Here is a 14,962-nt window from a genome sequence, read left to right as displayed (position 1 = left end):
AAAAGCAAAAGAAACATGTGAAAAATCACTGAATTTTCATTTAGTTTTTGTGTAGTGATGAAAAAAGCAGAAAGTGCCTCAACTGTACTCAGTCCACCCTATTAGAGAGAGTGAGAGATGATAGGTTGATACATGGATGAGCTTTGGAAGCTGCACTATGTAAATTTGTTATTTTTTTCAACTTTATCTGGGTTTTAGTGGGCGGGAGCAATTTCCCTCTAAATGGCTATGCCTGTTTGATATTTAAAGTGCTGCATACTCTGACAGCAAGTCATTCACAGCAACAAAGCAAGTTTGTACAGGAACCTCAGCGCGTGTCAAAACTGACCGAACATGAAATATCTTCCACTTCTTCCTTTTCTGTTCCTCATCCTCCAGAACCACAAGATCCACTCGGACAGGATTGAGACAAACCAGGATTGTGCTTGGAGTTGTTCTGAGGTTTGTCAGATGTATTTTATTTTTTTATTTAGTCTAAATGTAATTAGTAATTTAGAATGTTTAGATAAAAGATTAATTTAATAAGGTCTTTCATTTCTCTTTCTCCCTTTCTTTTTAAACTTGATATTGCATTGAAATTACTCGAGTAAAATATTGCTGCAGTCATAAAATTAATTATCAAAAGTTTAACAACAATCTGCTGGAATTATATCTAGATTGCCAGGAGTGAAACATTTAACCTGTAAAAGATGGATAAATTAAATTAAATCTGAAGTTTGCCTGCTGACAATTGCATATATTAATATTTAACCTAATTAAGCCAGTGCTTATTTATATGAGAGCTAAATCTGTGTTGTGTTAGAAAAGTGGCTAGAGGCATGGTTTAAATTATGAGTCATAAAAACATGATATCATTCAAAGCAATGAAACCCAGCCAGTTAGGTGATGCATTAAAAAGACAATGTGTTAGTCTAACAGAAGCTGACATACACCAATAACCCACTGTCACTGATCTAGGTCATCAATATTCACCAAGTTTGACTAATCTTTTTGTATTCCTTTGATAATTGTAGTTAGATATGAGGATACACTAAATTTACATCATATGCCTGCTAGCTTTGTTATATTTGCTCCAACCAGGAACTTCTGTAGGAGTGAGTGGGGAAACCCCTTTTTCTATCCTTAAAGTTCAGTCACATTTCCTGTTAAAATGATAAAGCAGTTTTGGAGCATGCATAAATAGGAAAGTAATTTACACCATCATGACTCAGCCTATAGTGCTTTAAATAATAGTCCTTTTGATTTCTACAAACAGGGTCTACAGTGTAAACCCAAAGCTTACTGTGAGTATCTATCTATCTACCTATCTGACTGTCTGTGTTTATATCTATGCAGTAATCTATGGTCCTAACATATTTTTTTATGTATTACTTTATAGCTCCACTCTCAGCATTTCACTGCAGGAATCAGCCTGTTAGCAGCTCAGTGTTTAATAATGTGATGTTGTCTAATGTGTTGGCGTGTGAAGGGAGAAAATGTTCCCTCCAGCTTAAAATCACAACATCAGTGAATGCTACTGGTGCGTATTATTCTGGTAACATTGTGTGAATGACATGCTTTTGATGTGGTATATGTTTTAAATGTTATATATTAAGAAATATAATAAATGGTTACAGATACCGCTCATTTTTGGATAAGAGGTGTTTGCACTTGTGATAACTTACCCCACTGCGTTCAAAGTGTTTTCATTGAACTGTATCTTTTTGTATGGCGCAGTTTTCCTGAAAAGCATCAACAACCGCTGTTAGATTGCTTTATAATTACTTTTCTAGACCTACTGAGTCATTCCTACGTCACTGCATTTAACCAAATACTCCGGTAACTCATTGACATCTTAGTACAACTACATCTTTCTAAAACCAAATCTTTCACAACAGTGAAAGTTATTAATTCATTACCCTATAATCTAAAAGGTCTAATATTAACTAAACACAATGTGCCTTAATAATGAAAAAACATTAATTGAAGGAGAAACTGCAAAATGTCGTCACTACTTTGTGCCACCCACACAGCGGATGGGTTTCAGTTCTCCTAAAGAGTCAAACTGTTTTCCAGGTGATATTCGTGGAGTCTCAGTGTGTGCCGACTCTGCGGGGATGATAGGACATTGCCAGATTTACACCTTTGGCCATGTTGGCAAAGGAAAAGCCACAGGGAAACAGGTACAGTATAAACACATTGAATGACGCTTACCTGCTGGTTACACTACGCAAACAGATTACCACTGAGAATTTTATCAATGACACAAATCTGTCACATAATCTCCTACTTTGCATGCTTGTCAGATATTAAATACTCGGTTTCTGCTTCTAGGTTGATGTGAAGTTTAAATGTGTTCCTGTTAGACCTGGACAGCTTGTGTTTGTGACACTCAAAACCATTCCCAACTACTGTAAGGCCACGTGGACACAAAGACACCTTGTTCCTGGTATCAGTGTTGTGTTTATCAGCAGTCTATATATAACTCTTATACACAATGTAGTCACACATGATATAAATAACATTAACACCTATTGCCGTTTTCCTTTTTAATGCCAGAATGCAGTCATGAAGGTATCAGAGATGAAATTTCAGAGTGCATCAGTAAGTTTTATTATCATGTCCCGACATTGAAAGTTAGATAGACAGTTTGTAATGCTGTAACTGTACTGTCATTTTGTTGTAGCTGGGAAGCTGGCATACACTGTGGATAAAGCCATGAATGCATTAACAGTGAAAGTGACTAATGCTCCAGAGGACACAGACTACAATCTCCGGCTCTGCCATAGACGTAAGGTCATCTGTGCCGGGGAAGGGGCTCATATGAAGGTAAAAATGGCGAGCCCGCTTTTGCATTCTATTTCCTAGAATACTTTGCATCGTTTCATTTCACCTTGTGTTTTGCATGTGTTTTCAGATAAAGCCACAACATCTACAGAGTAGCATAATGCTTCATTATTCCAAACCATTACCCTGTTTGTGCATCGAGGTATGAAAGCTTTATTTTACGGAAAATTAAAGTTTGAACATGCAATCTGACCGATAGTGTGGATTTCCACCAACTTTTATTTCAGGGCTGGCCTGCCAGAGTAGATGCAAGGAGAGTTCAGGTGTGCCCATTCAAAAACAGTGAGTAAAATTGGCTTTGTTCAAAACAGATGTTGTCGGTTTCTCGGTTTACACTGTAAAAATGCTTTGTGAGGTAACCGAGCGTTTTAAAACAAGTGGCAACATCTGAGGTAATCTTGAGACCCGCCTCAAAACCTTTCAGCAACAACTAAATTGATGGGAAAAAACCTTTCTTGCATTGGCTTGCTTATTTGCATTCAGTCATATTGTATCAATGTGAGATTTTGTTTTGTACAAGTTAGCACATGTTTGAATTTGTAAAAAGAGTACCTGTTTCCTGTTAGATAGTGCCCCAAATCATTAGCTTGCCAGTGGTCTCAAATGTGAAGCACTTAAATCATTAATTACTTATATCAGTTACCCTAATGTTGTTTCCAGACCTGCAGCAGTTTCTTTATTTTGTGGAACACAAAAGAAGATCTTTTGAAGAATATTTGACCTGTTTTTCATTTTCATGTTTGGTCAAACTATTCCTTTAAATTAGCAGCATTATAAATTGCCATTTGAAATTCTTGCATTTTTTCTCTGTAACAGATTTAGAAGAACTGTGGTCTGGGATAACCTTTGACTTCAATAAGGAAGAGCTGATATGGGAGCCGCAGTGTCCAGTCAAAGTGTCAGTTTCTCTGTGCCATGCTGATGGAGGGAAACGCTGTCAAGACATCGGAAATGTTTTCCATTCAGAGGGGCAAAAAGTATGCTCTGTTCCCCTCTAATCATTTGTTCCTTTTATTACATGTGCTGTAATAGCTGCTGATCGTTAGGAACCCTCATATCATATTTTACTGTTTTTACCTCAGGTGATATTCTCTTCCGTGGATCCACACCCAACGCTTTGCACGAAGGTTGAATGTTTTTTTTTTTATTGTATATTTGCTTTTACCCAAAAATGTACATTCTGTAATTATTTACTCACCCTCTTGAGGTTCCAAATCATTTGACTTTTTTTTTCCCATGGAACACAAAAGGATAAATGTAGTAGAATGTTCTAGCTTCCTAGAACTGTCACATTACAAAAATGATATAAAGCACCATAAAAGTCCAAATGGCTCATGCAGTATATCCACATTGTTCTGAACTATATTTAGAGGACTATACATCCATTTTTTTCTTTCAGGGATTTCTAAATTACCTAAAATGTCTGGGTTTTGCCTTTTTTCCCCCTATTGACATGATCTCTACAGTCCAGTTGTTTATCATTTAAAATTATGTTTCTGTTCTTTAAAAACTATCAAATGACTTCTGGTGACTTGAAATCTACCACATGAGTAGTTTAGATATGAAGTCAGTATTTAACATTTTGGGTGAACTGCACCTTTAAATTAATGTCCGTGACAGAAAAAAGCTTTTTGGGTTGGATTGGAATTCATTGTCATTTCTTTTTTTGTAGTTTACCACTGAAGTGGGGACATGGATAAAGTGTCCTTTTGCAAAAGGAAATTTCCCAGGTATATAAGCACAATAGCTTTCACAGATGTTTATGTTACACCCTGTATGATGCTGAATGTCCTTTTATCTGACAAGTCTGGACAGCAAAGATTACATCCAAAGATGGTCAGCAGTGGGCAGAGATTTCAACATGGGTCAAAGCCAGCTTCTCCGTTTCTGTCTGTGAGATGAAACCCTCCTCTCAGTGTAAACGAATCGAGGGAAACGAGTTCCCAAACTTTTCTGTGGTAAGGAACCTTGAGCAGGATAATCTTCCTGTAAGATCAGTTACAATGACAAATGTACATGATGGACGCATATTATTTTTCATAGTTTTTTTTTTTTTTTTGGTTTCTCAGTACACTCCTATTCATCTTTGTAAAGCATGCCTTGAGGCCTCCATTGAAGGCAATTCTCTTGTCAAAGTAAAACTTTTCACCTGGTTTGTACCTGATGACATGAGAAAGAAAAGGGTCTGTTCTAAGGAAACCTCAAAGCACCAAAGCAGTCTTGTTTGATGTCATGCCAGGCCTTATTTGTTTTCTAGGACAAAATGAAGCACACAGTTTTCAACTTGTCTAAAAGTTCGTGCGAAGTTTGTGTCTGCATCCAGGTATGGCAACAAAAGAAAACGACAGTAACCGTGCTGTCAAATCTTGTTGGATTTTTGTCAGTGATAATTATTGATGTGGATGGTCTTGTATTTTCATGTTTCTAGGTCCAGAGGGTAGATGTGCGCTTTTCAGTCCCTGTGCTTCAATGTGACTTGCAGTGTTGTAAGTACATATGTAGGTGATAAGATCAGTGTTGAAGTAACAAGCTATAGCTACTCATTATTTCAAGTAATCTACAGCTTAACATTTAGAATTAATGTAACTACAGTACAGTACATGCTAAAAGCTAATAGCTACATTGTGGGCACAATGAACTAGTGTCACATTAATGAAAGGTTAGTAAGTTAGTGCCTTAGTATGTTAGTTATACAACTAGCTACTCATACTTTCAAGCAGTTCTCTTTGTGGGCATACAACAATGAAAACAGAACGATGTTTGTAGTGTAGCTACTACAAAAACAACACTATTGTGATAAATGTAAATGTAAAAGTTGTCTTCCACAATACAGCCACAGCAAGAAGAACATTAAAGGAACACTACACTTTTTTTGAAAATAGGCTCATTTTCCAACTCCCCGAGAGCTAAATAGTTGTGTTTTACCGTTTTTTTATCCATTCAGCCGGTCTCTGGGTCTGACGGTAGCACTTTTAGCTTAGCCTAGCATAGATCATTGAATCTGAATACACCATCTCACTCAAAAATGACCAAAGAGTTTCTATATTATTCCTATTTAAAACTTGACTCTTCTGTAGTTACATCGTGTACCAAGACCTAAGGAAATGAAAAGTAGTGATTTTCTAGGCAGCGCCGGAATATAGTCCCCAGCAACTCTGACAATTTTCAAATGCTACATAATATAAACTATGGTACGGCAGCAAAGTTAATTGATTATTACCCTGGAATGAGAGTATAGTTCCTTGCCACATTGACCTAGAAAATCACAATAGGAAATAGGAAAAATATAGGATCTCTTTGGTCATTTTGTAAGGGAGATGCTTACGGTCTAATCAGATTCAATGATCTATGCTAAGCTAAGCTAAAAGTGCTACCGCCAGAACCAGAGATCGACTGAATGGATTAGAAAATTTTAAAATTCAACTGTTTATCTCTAGGGGAGTTGGAAAATGTTTTTTTTTATTTTTATTTTTTTTTATAAACCTAGGTTTAAACCTTCCTTTAAACCTAATCTTTCAAATAAAATAATTCTGTGACACTACAGCTACTCTATTCAAGTAGTTATACAGACAAGTTGCTAAACTAGCTACAAAAATATATGTAAGTTGTGGCAATAATACAATGCAATGAAAATTTTGCAATGTAGCATTATTAGCACTACCACGGCTACAGCTACTCATATATTAAAGTAGTTCAACTCAAGAGGAGACTGGTTTTCTAGGTTACGCTAAGCCTACATCCTGCATCATTCAGTGCTTCGGAGCCATAAACAGTAAAAGTTTGGAGCATGTAAAACGTTAACCATGTGAACCACGTTAGTCACAATTACATATATTGCAATATATTTTTATTTCATAAGGGTTTAGAAAGCTTTATTAGGTCCCCAGAGACATCTGGAATAAATTTTATTATCGATGGATGCACTCTTTTGGACCTAAAAATCTTGACCACTATTCACCTCCATTATAAAGCTTGGATGAGCCCCAGGACATTTATTAATGTAACAATTGTTTTTGTCTGAAAGAAGAAATTCGTATACACCTAGGATGACTTTAGGGTGGGTAAATAATGGGGTAATTCAAATTTTTGGGTGAACCTATGTTGTGGCCATAACAATGCATTGAAATATTTAGCAATATATAAATCTTCAAAAAAATGCAATTAAAAATACCAATGAAGCATCTTATAGTTTAGCTTGCAAAAGCGACACTTTTTGAAAACAGCGCTAATGTCACAATAATGAAAAGTAAGTGGCATTTCCTATGATACAGCTACGCATTATTTCAAGTGGTTAAAAATGCATTCAAGCAAAAAGAATAAAATAAAATGTAATATTTTATACTGAGATAACTACATTGTGGAAAATAGAATAAATACTTGTAGTGTAGCCTCTTACTGGAAAAGCTACACGATTTTGAAAATAGCTAAACTAAAGCCAAGCTAATGAACATGTAGTTAGTTATGCCTCTTGAGATTTGTACTGTATTACCATGTTACACAATATAAGCTATGAAGGATATTAATGTTGTTGTTTAATCACACAGCAAATTGGTGCCGTGACCCAGAGAGAAGTCAGGACATTGAGAAGATTTTATTGCCTGCTGTCATATTTCTGACCGTGATCCTGGCAGCTGTCTTGTTTGGTAGAATGACTTTAAAAGGTAAACTGACAGCGGTTTGACACACCTGTCGCCACTGGCTAGAAGGAAACAGCGAGACTGTTGTTGGTAACAGTACACATTATGTTGGAGATTAAAGAGATTATATATATTTAATTTACAGCACAGTAGTTCCTGATTTAACATCCTCTTCACACTGAAAATAAGAGTAATAATTAAAAGCTAATTATAGATGGAAGTCTTATGAACAGTAGTATTCAATGCAAGTCAAATAATAGTAGACATACCAGTTCCAAACCTGCATATAAGCTTTAGAATTGAATCGGGTGTGGACGTGTTGTGAAGAAAAAGATGAAAAGCTCTGATATAGTTGTTAGACTTCATTTGCTACTGGCAGTTTTTCCTGGAAAATATCTGCTGGTTGTTTTGATTTTTATTTGTTTCTTTATTTGTTCCTAAGATGGGGACAAGAAGAGAACACCATGGAGGAAACTCACATGTTTGAGGATGGTATGTAAACCAGTAGGAAATAATGGCTGTATAATAGAGTCCCCAGCATGCTTTGATTACAATCACTAGTGCTCATGATTCATGGTGTTTTTAACGTGATCAGACATGAGCCTCCAAAACACACATGCAGACTATTTACTGTAAATACAGTATGAATTCATTTTATCTTAGATACATGTAAACATAGTTTGATTACTTCTATAACTACAAAATGTCTCAAGTTCAATTGAAAAATGAATACTCTTACCATTTAAAAGTATAATAGCAAATGTATATCAGTAGGTATATATCAAGTGTCAGGCATTTCATGTTTTTTTGCACTTTTACTTTTGCAGCTGCATAGCAACATGCTAAAGAAAACAATTTACAGCACCTTAGCAACCTATTACAATAACCTGGCAACCACCCAATACATCCAGCATCAAACCAATGAGTTTTGCATAGGCAAACATGACATACGTTTTCATCAGAAATCATAATTGATCTAGTTGTAGAGATAATATCTCTATATATGAATAGGTCTTTTGTTGTTATTTTAACAAATAAAGTATGTTTATGTTCCTTTTAACAGAATCAGTGACACGCACGCCTTCTCAGCAAGAGGATGTAGATTGTAGGATAGTTCTCAATAAAGCATGCATGTGTAATCCTTTTTTATTTTTAATTTTTTTACTGTAAGACTGAAACCTGACATAATACTTGTTTATGTCTTCTGTAATGCACACATGACAAGTTGTAACATTTGAAAAATGTAACTAAATACATTGTTTTTTATGCATAATGTACCAGCTGCTTTTATGAGTTTGTAACACGCAGTGTATTAACATGAATTTGAAGCATTTGTATAAGAAACTTTTGTATGTAAGTCAGTGTAGGACTGAATTTATGCGTCACATTAATAGTTTCCTGCTTTGCATTATCAAATTTGTTTTTATCACCTATGAGTTACTACTTTTGTACAGCAGAGGGCATTGTCGCTAACAAATGAATGTCTGTGTCAGCAGTGTGAATGAGTTTTTGCTTCTGATGTTGATATTTCTCTCACGTCAGGCTTGAAACTAGGTCACAAATGGGTGGTCAGCTTACAGACACTTGTGTAACCCCAATGTGTTGGTTTACTGCCATAGAAACTTTTGCAGCTGCACATGTTCCTGTGTCTCCTGTCCCTGTCATCATTATATTCGATGACACACTTTTTTCTCTGATCCTGAGGATTCAGAGATACTGTATGACATTTCTGGACGGTGCTGCTCTGTGCCGATGGGAGGGGCCGGGTGGAATCGGCTCTGGGGTTTGCTGATGAAAACATTCCTGAAGGATAGAGTAAAGCCCAAACAATAGAGCTCAATCGTAGATATATAGGCCCAATACAGTTTTGGGGAGATGCCACTATTGTCCAATTTAGTCTGTGATTTTATTGTGTTTTTATGAGCATCAACTGAATAAACTTTATTTTTTATTTTTTATCATACTCAAGAGTTCACAGGGTCCACTTGAAAATAAAGGGGGTTTCATAGTGATGCCAAAAAAGAACCATTCAAACAACCTTTCAAGGAACAGTTCTTAAATCAGTGTGTGAATAGCATTTTAATAATATAAAAAACCTTTTGTGAAATAGAACGTTTGCATGGATGTGAAAGGTTCTTCATGGAACCGTCTGTGTGTGAGTGACATATATGTGTCATAGCTAGGGAGTTTTTGACTCTGGTAAACACTGTAAAACAAACCCATGTGAAAATTGTTGGCCTCGATGACTTCATCGCTGCCTCCAGACTCCACCTGCTGTCTGTAAGTCTTCAGCTGGGAGTGAAGCATTCTCTTTTGATACTTTCCATACGGACCAGACCGCTGTCTTTTCTGTACCTCCCTGACTGAATGTTCGACTGGTTGCGCTTTGCCTCGAAAACGTGTTTGGGATAAAGGGATAAAGCACTGAAAAAAGAAACAGACAAAAGCATTTGCTGAGTTGTCGTATGTTTAGCAACTTCCACTTAGCTGCCTGTGACTGCATGTGACCTTTTTGGTTGGGGTCAATAGCCACCAGCCCTGTCCCCTAACCTTTTGGACTGGTCAGTTTTATTGCCACAGACTTAACCATCTGTTGGTGTTTGAACCCATAAATCCCGATAGGGAGAGCTTCTCATCTCAGAATAGGCTTACTTCACTAGTAGTATTAAAAATAACTGTATTTACGAGATGGCATACTGTATGAGTATTACATCTGACGAGGAACTTTAAAAGTCCTTTAAAAGCAAGTTTTATATAGTTTGAATGTGTTTAGTATGAATGAAGTTCAGATGTTCTACACCCCTCAATGCTGTCAGTGTCATGTGTCTTATGGGCATTTACAACTCCTCTTCTATGGCCTTGTGGGACTTAGGAAACTCGATGGGAATTAGTAGGTCTATAGGTCATCAGGGTACTTCTTGTATTGTTTTATGAACACTACTCATTTTACATAGGCTATTGTTTTTCTGCTTTATAGTAGGGAAGAATGCATATGAACGGGTAGTAGGCTATTAATGAAAGAGCAGGTGCAACTATAGAACACTTTGCTATTCCATAAGTCATTTTTAAAAAGACAATAACACATTTTTCTTGATATATATGCCATATTTTAGCATTTCTAATCAGACATTGCGTAAATAAATCGCGAAAATTGACTCAGCCAATGGCTTTGGGTGGGCAGACTTTCCGATCAAAATTCGAATCAACTGCTTCACCAAACTATTCAACGTTACGAAGCGCTCGAACCCCCGCACGCTGAGGACATCTACTGTTTAAAGCGGTGAAAAAGTGTGTTGGTTCACAGACAAACAGAACTACTAAACTCTACTGACTTTAATAAACTTAATAAATAAATAAATAAATAAACCGGTTCGAAATCAGTTACAATCATACAATACTGGTTCATTGGTTACCAAGGTTCGAACCGTATGACGTAGCGTGGCTGACGTGACCAAAGCTCTGGACGTGACTAACGTGGTTCACGTGGTTAACGTTTTACATGCTCCGAACTTTCGTTTATGGCTCCGAAGCACTGAATCGAAACAAAAGATTTATTAAGTGATTCGTGACGCAAGCTGTGTTTTAACACGGCCATCATTACAGACAAGTAAGTTAAGTAATTCATTGAATTTAGCAATGAAAAATCTGAGCACGTTTACATCAGACGCAAATTTACATCATTTAATCGCGACCAATTTTCTTTTCTTTTTGTTTGTTTCTTTTTTTTTTTTGTATATGGATCATTCCTGTTATACAGTGACTTTTATTTCCCAATTATTTATTTAATCATATTTTTTCTAAAATGAGTCACATATTTATGATATATGGCTTAAATTGTATATTTAGGTCTTCTTTATCACTTAAACAGGGATAATAGAAATTATAAATACTATTTTGTATTTTACACACCTTTTCATTGATTATGCATTCAATTTTATGGTGTCCTCAGTGCAAAGTAATCAACTTCCACAAGAAATATAAACCATGAAATGATAAAAAACTCAAAATATGTTTATATTTTGTTATAGACAACGCTATAGTACTACCTCTAATCATACATATAAATTATGTGAAAATAGAGTTGTTGTTTTTTTACAATTTTCTTCAATTACCGTGTCAATGAAGTCATTTTCCACCCTGTTAGTTCATACTTTCTCACATTCCAAAACCGACTGCAATGTCATTGAGACCATTTTATAGAAGTGACAATTTTTTATTTTTCCCACTGGAATTCATCTGTCAAAATTGCTGTAAGCTTCAACCCCCACACCAAACTTTTTTTTGTTTTTGTTTTTAATGTTATTCTGCTTGTCCCACCTTTAAAGTTCCACCCTGTTAGGCTATATCATGGAGAATGTTTGTCCTATCAAAAATTTTTTAAAAACAAATCTGAAATAGTTATAAAAGTTCTGTTAATCTGTAGAAGGTTAGCTAGCTAAATGTTGATCACTCAAAGAGCTATATTTATATTCTAACACAATAAATAGTATGTACTGTTTATAGCAAATTCATTTCTATGTATATACCTACATAGAAATGTATTTGCTATATATATATATATATATATATATATATATATATATATATATATATATATATATATATATATATATATATTAGATACTGTGCAAGCTCCCAGGTCACTGGTACAAAACTCGATCTTTGAGGTAAAAAAAAGTTCCCGAGCTTGACCAAAATAAAAATCATGTAACTTTTTTTCTCCAACACTTACCAGGAATTAACCATTTTTTTTGGGTGGGGGGGTCATGTCGATGACTATAATTAATCGTTCCTTCCCGACAATTGTTATTATTAAAAATTGTATTTCCCAGTTTTATTACAAATATTATGCTTTAAACTATGGTTAGTGTATCAAACCCCCTAAAAAAAAAAACCTATGCAGTTCTTTAGGCTGCACAACGAAACTCCTATTTACATCCTGTCTACACTTTATTTATAAGAAGATGATTCTTGCTGAAAACATATACCGGAAAAAAAAAAATTCCAGCGATTTGAGCAGTTTGTGTATTCTACTGTAACTTAAATGCCTCTGATTCAAGAAATCAACAGATATGTCTGTTATTAACTACATTGCTCCACGCTGCAAAAACACGTTAAAATCGATCTCTAGTGGGCAAACCATAATGGACTGGTTTGCCAAATTTGCAACAAAATGCCATTAATGCAGCTTTAACTAAAGGTGCTATTGATTTCGTTTGAGGGTGCTAGCACCCTATTAGAACCGGGCCTGGACTCAACTATTATGACGTCAAGGAGTCACTTGCTATTTTCACTGGTTTAAGACAAAACCACTTTCATAGATGTGGGAAAGGAAGCCATTTAAAATATTTAAGTTGTGGTATTCCTGTCTGTGGCATATTTGTCTTCTCACAGTTAATGAGTCCAGCGTTGCTATGGGAAGTTTTTGGAACAGAGACTTTTAAGCTTCATCTAAACAGCACAGAATAGCATCATGGAACACTGGGAAACAGAGAGTAAGGAGCATAGCTCATAAATTCATGGTCCAGTGCTTCCAAGGACATCATAATGGTCCATTGGGCACAAACCCCTGTGGGGGTGGTAGTGGGGTCAGGTTTGCATTCAGCACCCTGGGACCATCCATTATGAATCTTCCTCTACATGAAGCCCAGCCAGCTCGCTAAAGTACAATCCAGTACACCAAGGCCCTTGTCTAATAGTGATAATGGTCTGCTGGCACAGGGCGTGGAATCCATTGCGGACACAACAGTACTTACAATAACATTGCCTGGCAGAGATGGTCTAGTAAAATAGACACAAAGAGATAGGTGGAGTCAACTTAACCTTTAGGACTGTATGTGCAAATAACTAACAATGGAGCTGTTTGTGCTGGTGTAAGTGGTCCATGTCCAACATGACATTTTACAGCTGTTCTGTTTAAATGAATGGCTAAATCTTTGCTTAGATTCTCAGCTTCATGGCAATATGCTTTAAGACTACCCTGTTGCAATAAATTACATCTCAATAACAGCGATTTGTTATTTTAAACTTCACTGCATATCTATGCTCAGCATGACAGGGATCCAGAAAATAAAATAAAAAGAAACATGTAGGAGCCAAATGACTTTTTTTAAACTGGCTGAATGGCTGCACCCGAAATCTCGTACTTCTTTACTATATAGTAGACAAAAAAAAAAAAAAAAAAAAAAACGAATCTGTGAAAATAGTATGTATAAATTCAAAGTATTTATAAAGCAGTAGGCGAAAGGTACAAATTATATAATATCACCCTGATAGTCAGTGTGTCTCTTTTTACAGGTTACATTGACACGCCAGTAGGTTGCAAGTAAGTGGATTACCAGTATAGTAATGTCTGAAATCATAGTGGACATTATCAAGTCACTCATTCAATACCATAATGCACCATAATGCACAGCTGACTTTAAGCATTGCACAGAATGAAGTTGGTATCTCATTTGTTTTTATTCACTCATTAAGTAGACTATATTAGTGGAAAAGTGAATAAGGGTGGAGGATGTGATTTGCCTTTGAATCATTTATTCATTAGTGAACAAAGTAGATGCTTCTCAATTCATTTACTTATGCACTATACTTTGCCATTTGTAGAAACCCGATTCCCAAAAATTTGGGACACTGTACAAATTGTGAGTAAAGAAGTAATGGAATAATTTACAAATCTCATAAACTTATATTTTATTCACAATAGAATATAGATAACATATCAAATGTTGAAAGTGAGACATTTTGAAATGTCATGCCAAATATTGGCTCATTTTGGATTTCATGAGAGCTACACATTCCAAAAAACTTGGGACAGGTAGCAATAAGAGGGCGGAAAAGTTAAATGTACATATAAGGAACAGCTGGAGGAACAATTTGAAACTTATTAGGTCAATTAACAACATGATTGGGTATAAAAAGAGCCTCTCAGAGTGGCAGTGTCTCTCAGAAGTCAAGATGGGCAGAGGATCACCAATTCCCCCAATGCTGTGGCGAAAAATTGTGGAGCAATATCAGAAAGGAGTTTTTTTCAGAGAAAATTTCATAGAGTTTGAAGTTATCATCATCTGCAGTGCATAATATCATCCAAAGAATTTGGAACAATCTCTGTGCGTAAGGGTCAAGGCCGGAAAAACCATAATGGATCCCTCTGATCTTCAGGCCCTTAGACGGCACTGCATCACATACAGGAATGCTACTGTAATGGAAATCACAACATGGGCTCAGGAATACACGAGAAAACATGTCGTTCCCTCAACATAAGAAGTCGTGTCCACGAGAAATTGATGTCGTTCCCTCAACATAGCATCTCAAGGCAACGACATAAGGATGTCATTACCTATACAAAATGATCTCGTGGCCACGACATATTATCACAATCCCATGAGCTATTATGTCGTGGCCATGACAAAACTAAGTAAACCGACCATGTCCTCTCCCAGGCACCGTATTAAAGGGTTCAGTACATACATAGGTACATATTGCAATTTGAGACACAG

General features: G+C 36.0%; 1 protein-coding gene across 2 annotated transcripts; it reads left to right on the top strand.

The window, feature by feature from the left end:
• Positions 1-253: 253 nt before the first annotated feature.
• On the top strand, positions 254-9,426 carry il17rel (interleukin 17 receptor E-like). Of its 2 annotated transcripts, XM_052597127.1 has the most exons (18): positions 254-441; positions 1,256-1,283; positions 1,379-1,519; positions 2,056-2,162; positions 2,314-2,428; positions 2,539-2,583; positions 2,666-2,808; positions 2,897-2,968; positions 3,054-3,108; positions 3,643-3,803; positions 3,909-3,953; positions 4,499-4,556; positions 4,633-4,784; positions 5,084-5,149; positions 5,255-5,312; positions 7,371-7,487; positions 7,906-7,955; positions 8,527-9,426. In XM_052597127.1, exons 1-18 carry the CDS (start codon positions 334-336, stop codon positions 8,533-8,535), a joined length of 1,530 nt encoding a protein of 509 aa, XP_052453087.1. In that variant the 5' UTR covers positions 254-333; the 3' UTR covers positions 8,536-9,426. The 2 variants fall into 2 exon arrangements, with proteins under 2 accessions (XP_052453087.1, XP_052453088.1); XM_052597128.1 differs by lacking the exons at positions 5,084-5,149; positions 5,255-5,312; positions 7,371-7,487; positions 7,906-7,955; positions 8,527-9,426 and adding an exon at positions 4,896-5,076.
• The last annotated feature ends 5,536 nt before the right edge of the window (positions 9,427-14,962 follow it).

Source organism: Carassius gibelio, chromosome B25, assembly GCF_023724105.1.
Source record: "Carassius gibelio isolate Cgi1373 ecotype wild population from Czech Republic chromosome B25, carGib1.2-hapl.c, whole genome shotgun sequence".
Lineage (NCBI taxonomy): Eukaryota > Metazoa > Chordata > Actinopteri > Cypriniformes > Cyprinidae > Carassius > Carassius gibelio.
The sequence above is the reverse complement of the archived record's forward strand: the minus strand, read 5'-3'. Positions and strand labels throughout refer to the sequence as shown.

Excerpts from the sequence above, each read along its gene's own strand:
- il17rel (XM_052597127.1), top strand. The coding sequence starts at position 334 with ATGAAATATCTTCCACTTCTTCCTTTTCTGTTCCTCATCCTCCAGAAC. Across the intron at positions 1,284-1,378 it reads GTGTAAACCCAAAGCTTACT|CTCCACTCTCAGCATTTCAC; the intron begins GTGAGTATCTAT and ends ATTACTTTATAG. Across the intron at positions 2,429-2,538 it reads ACAAAGACACCTTGTTCCTG|AATGCAGTCATGAAGGTATC; the intron begins GTATCAGTGTTG and ends TTTTAATGCCAG.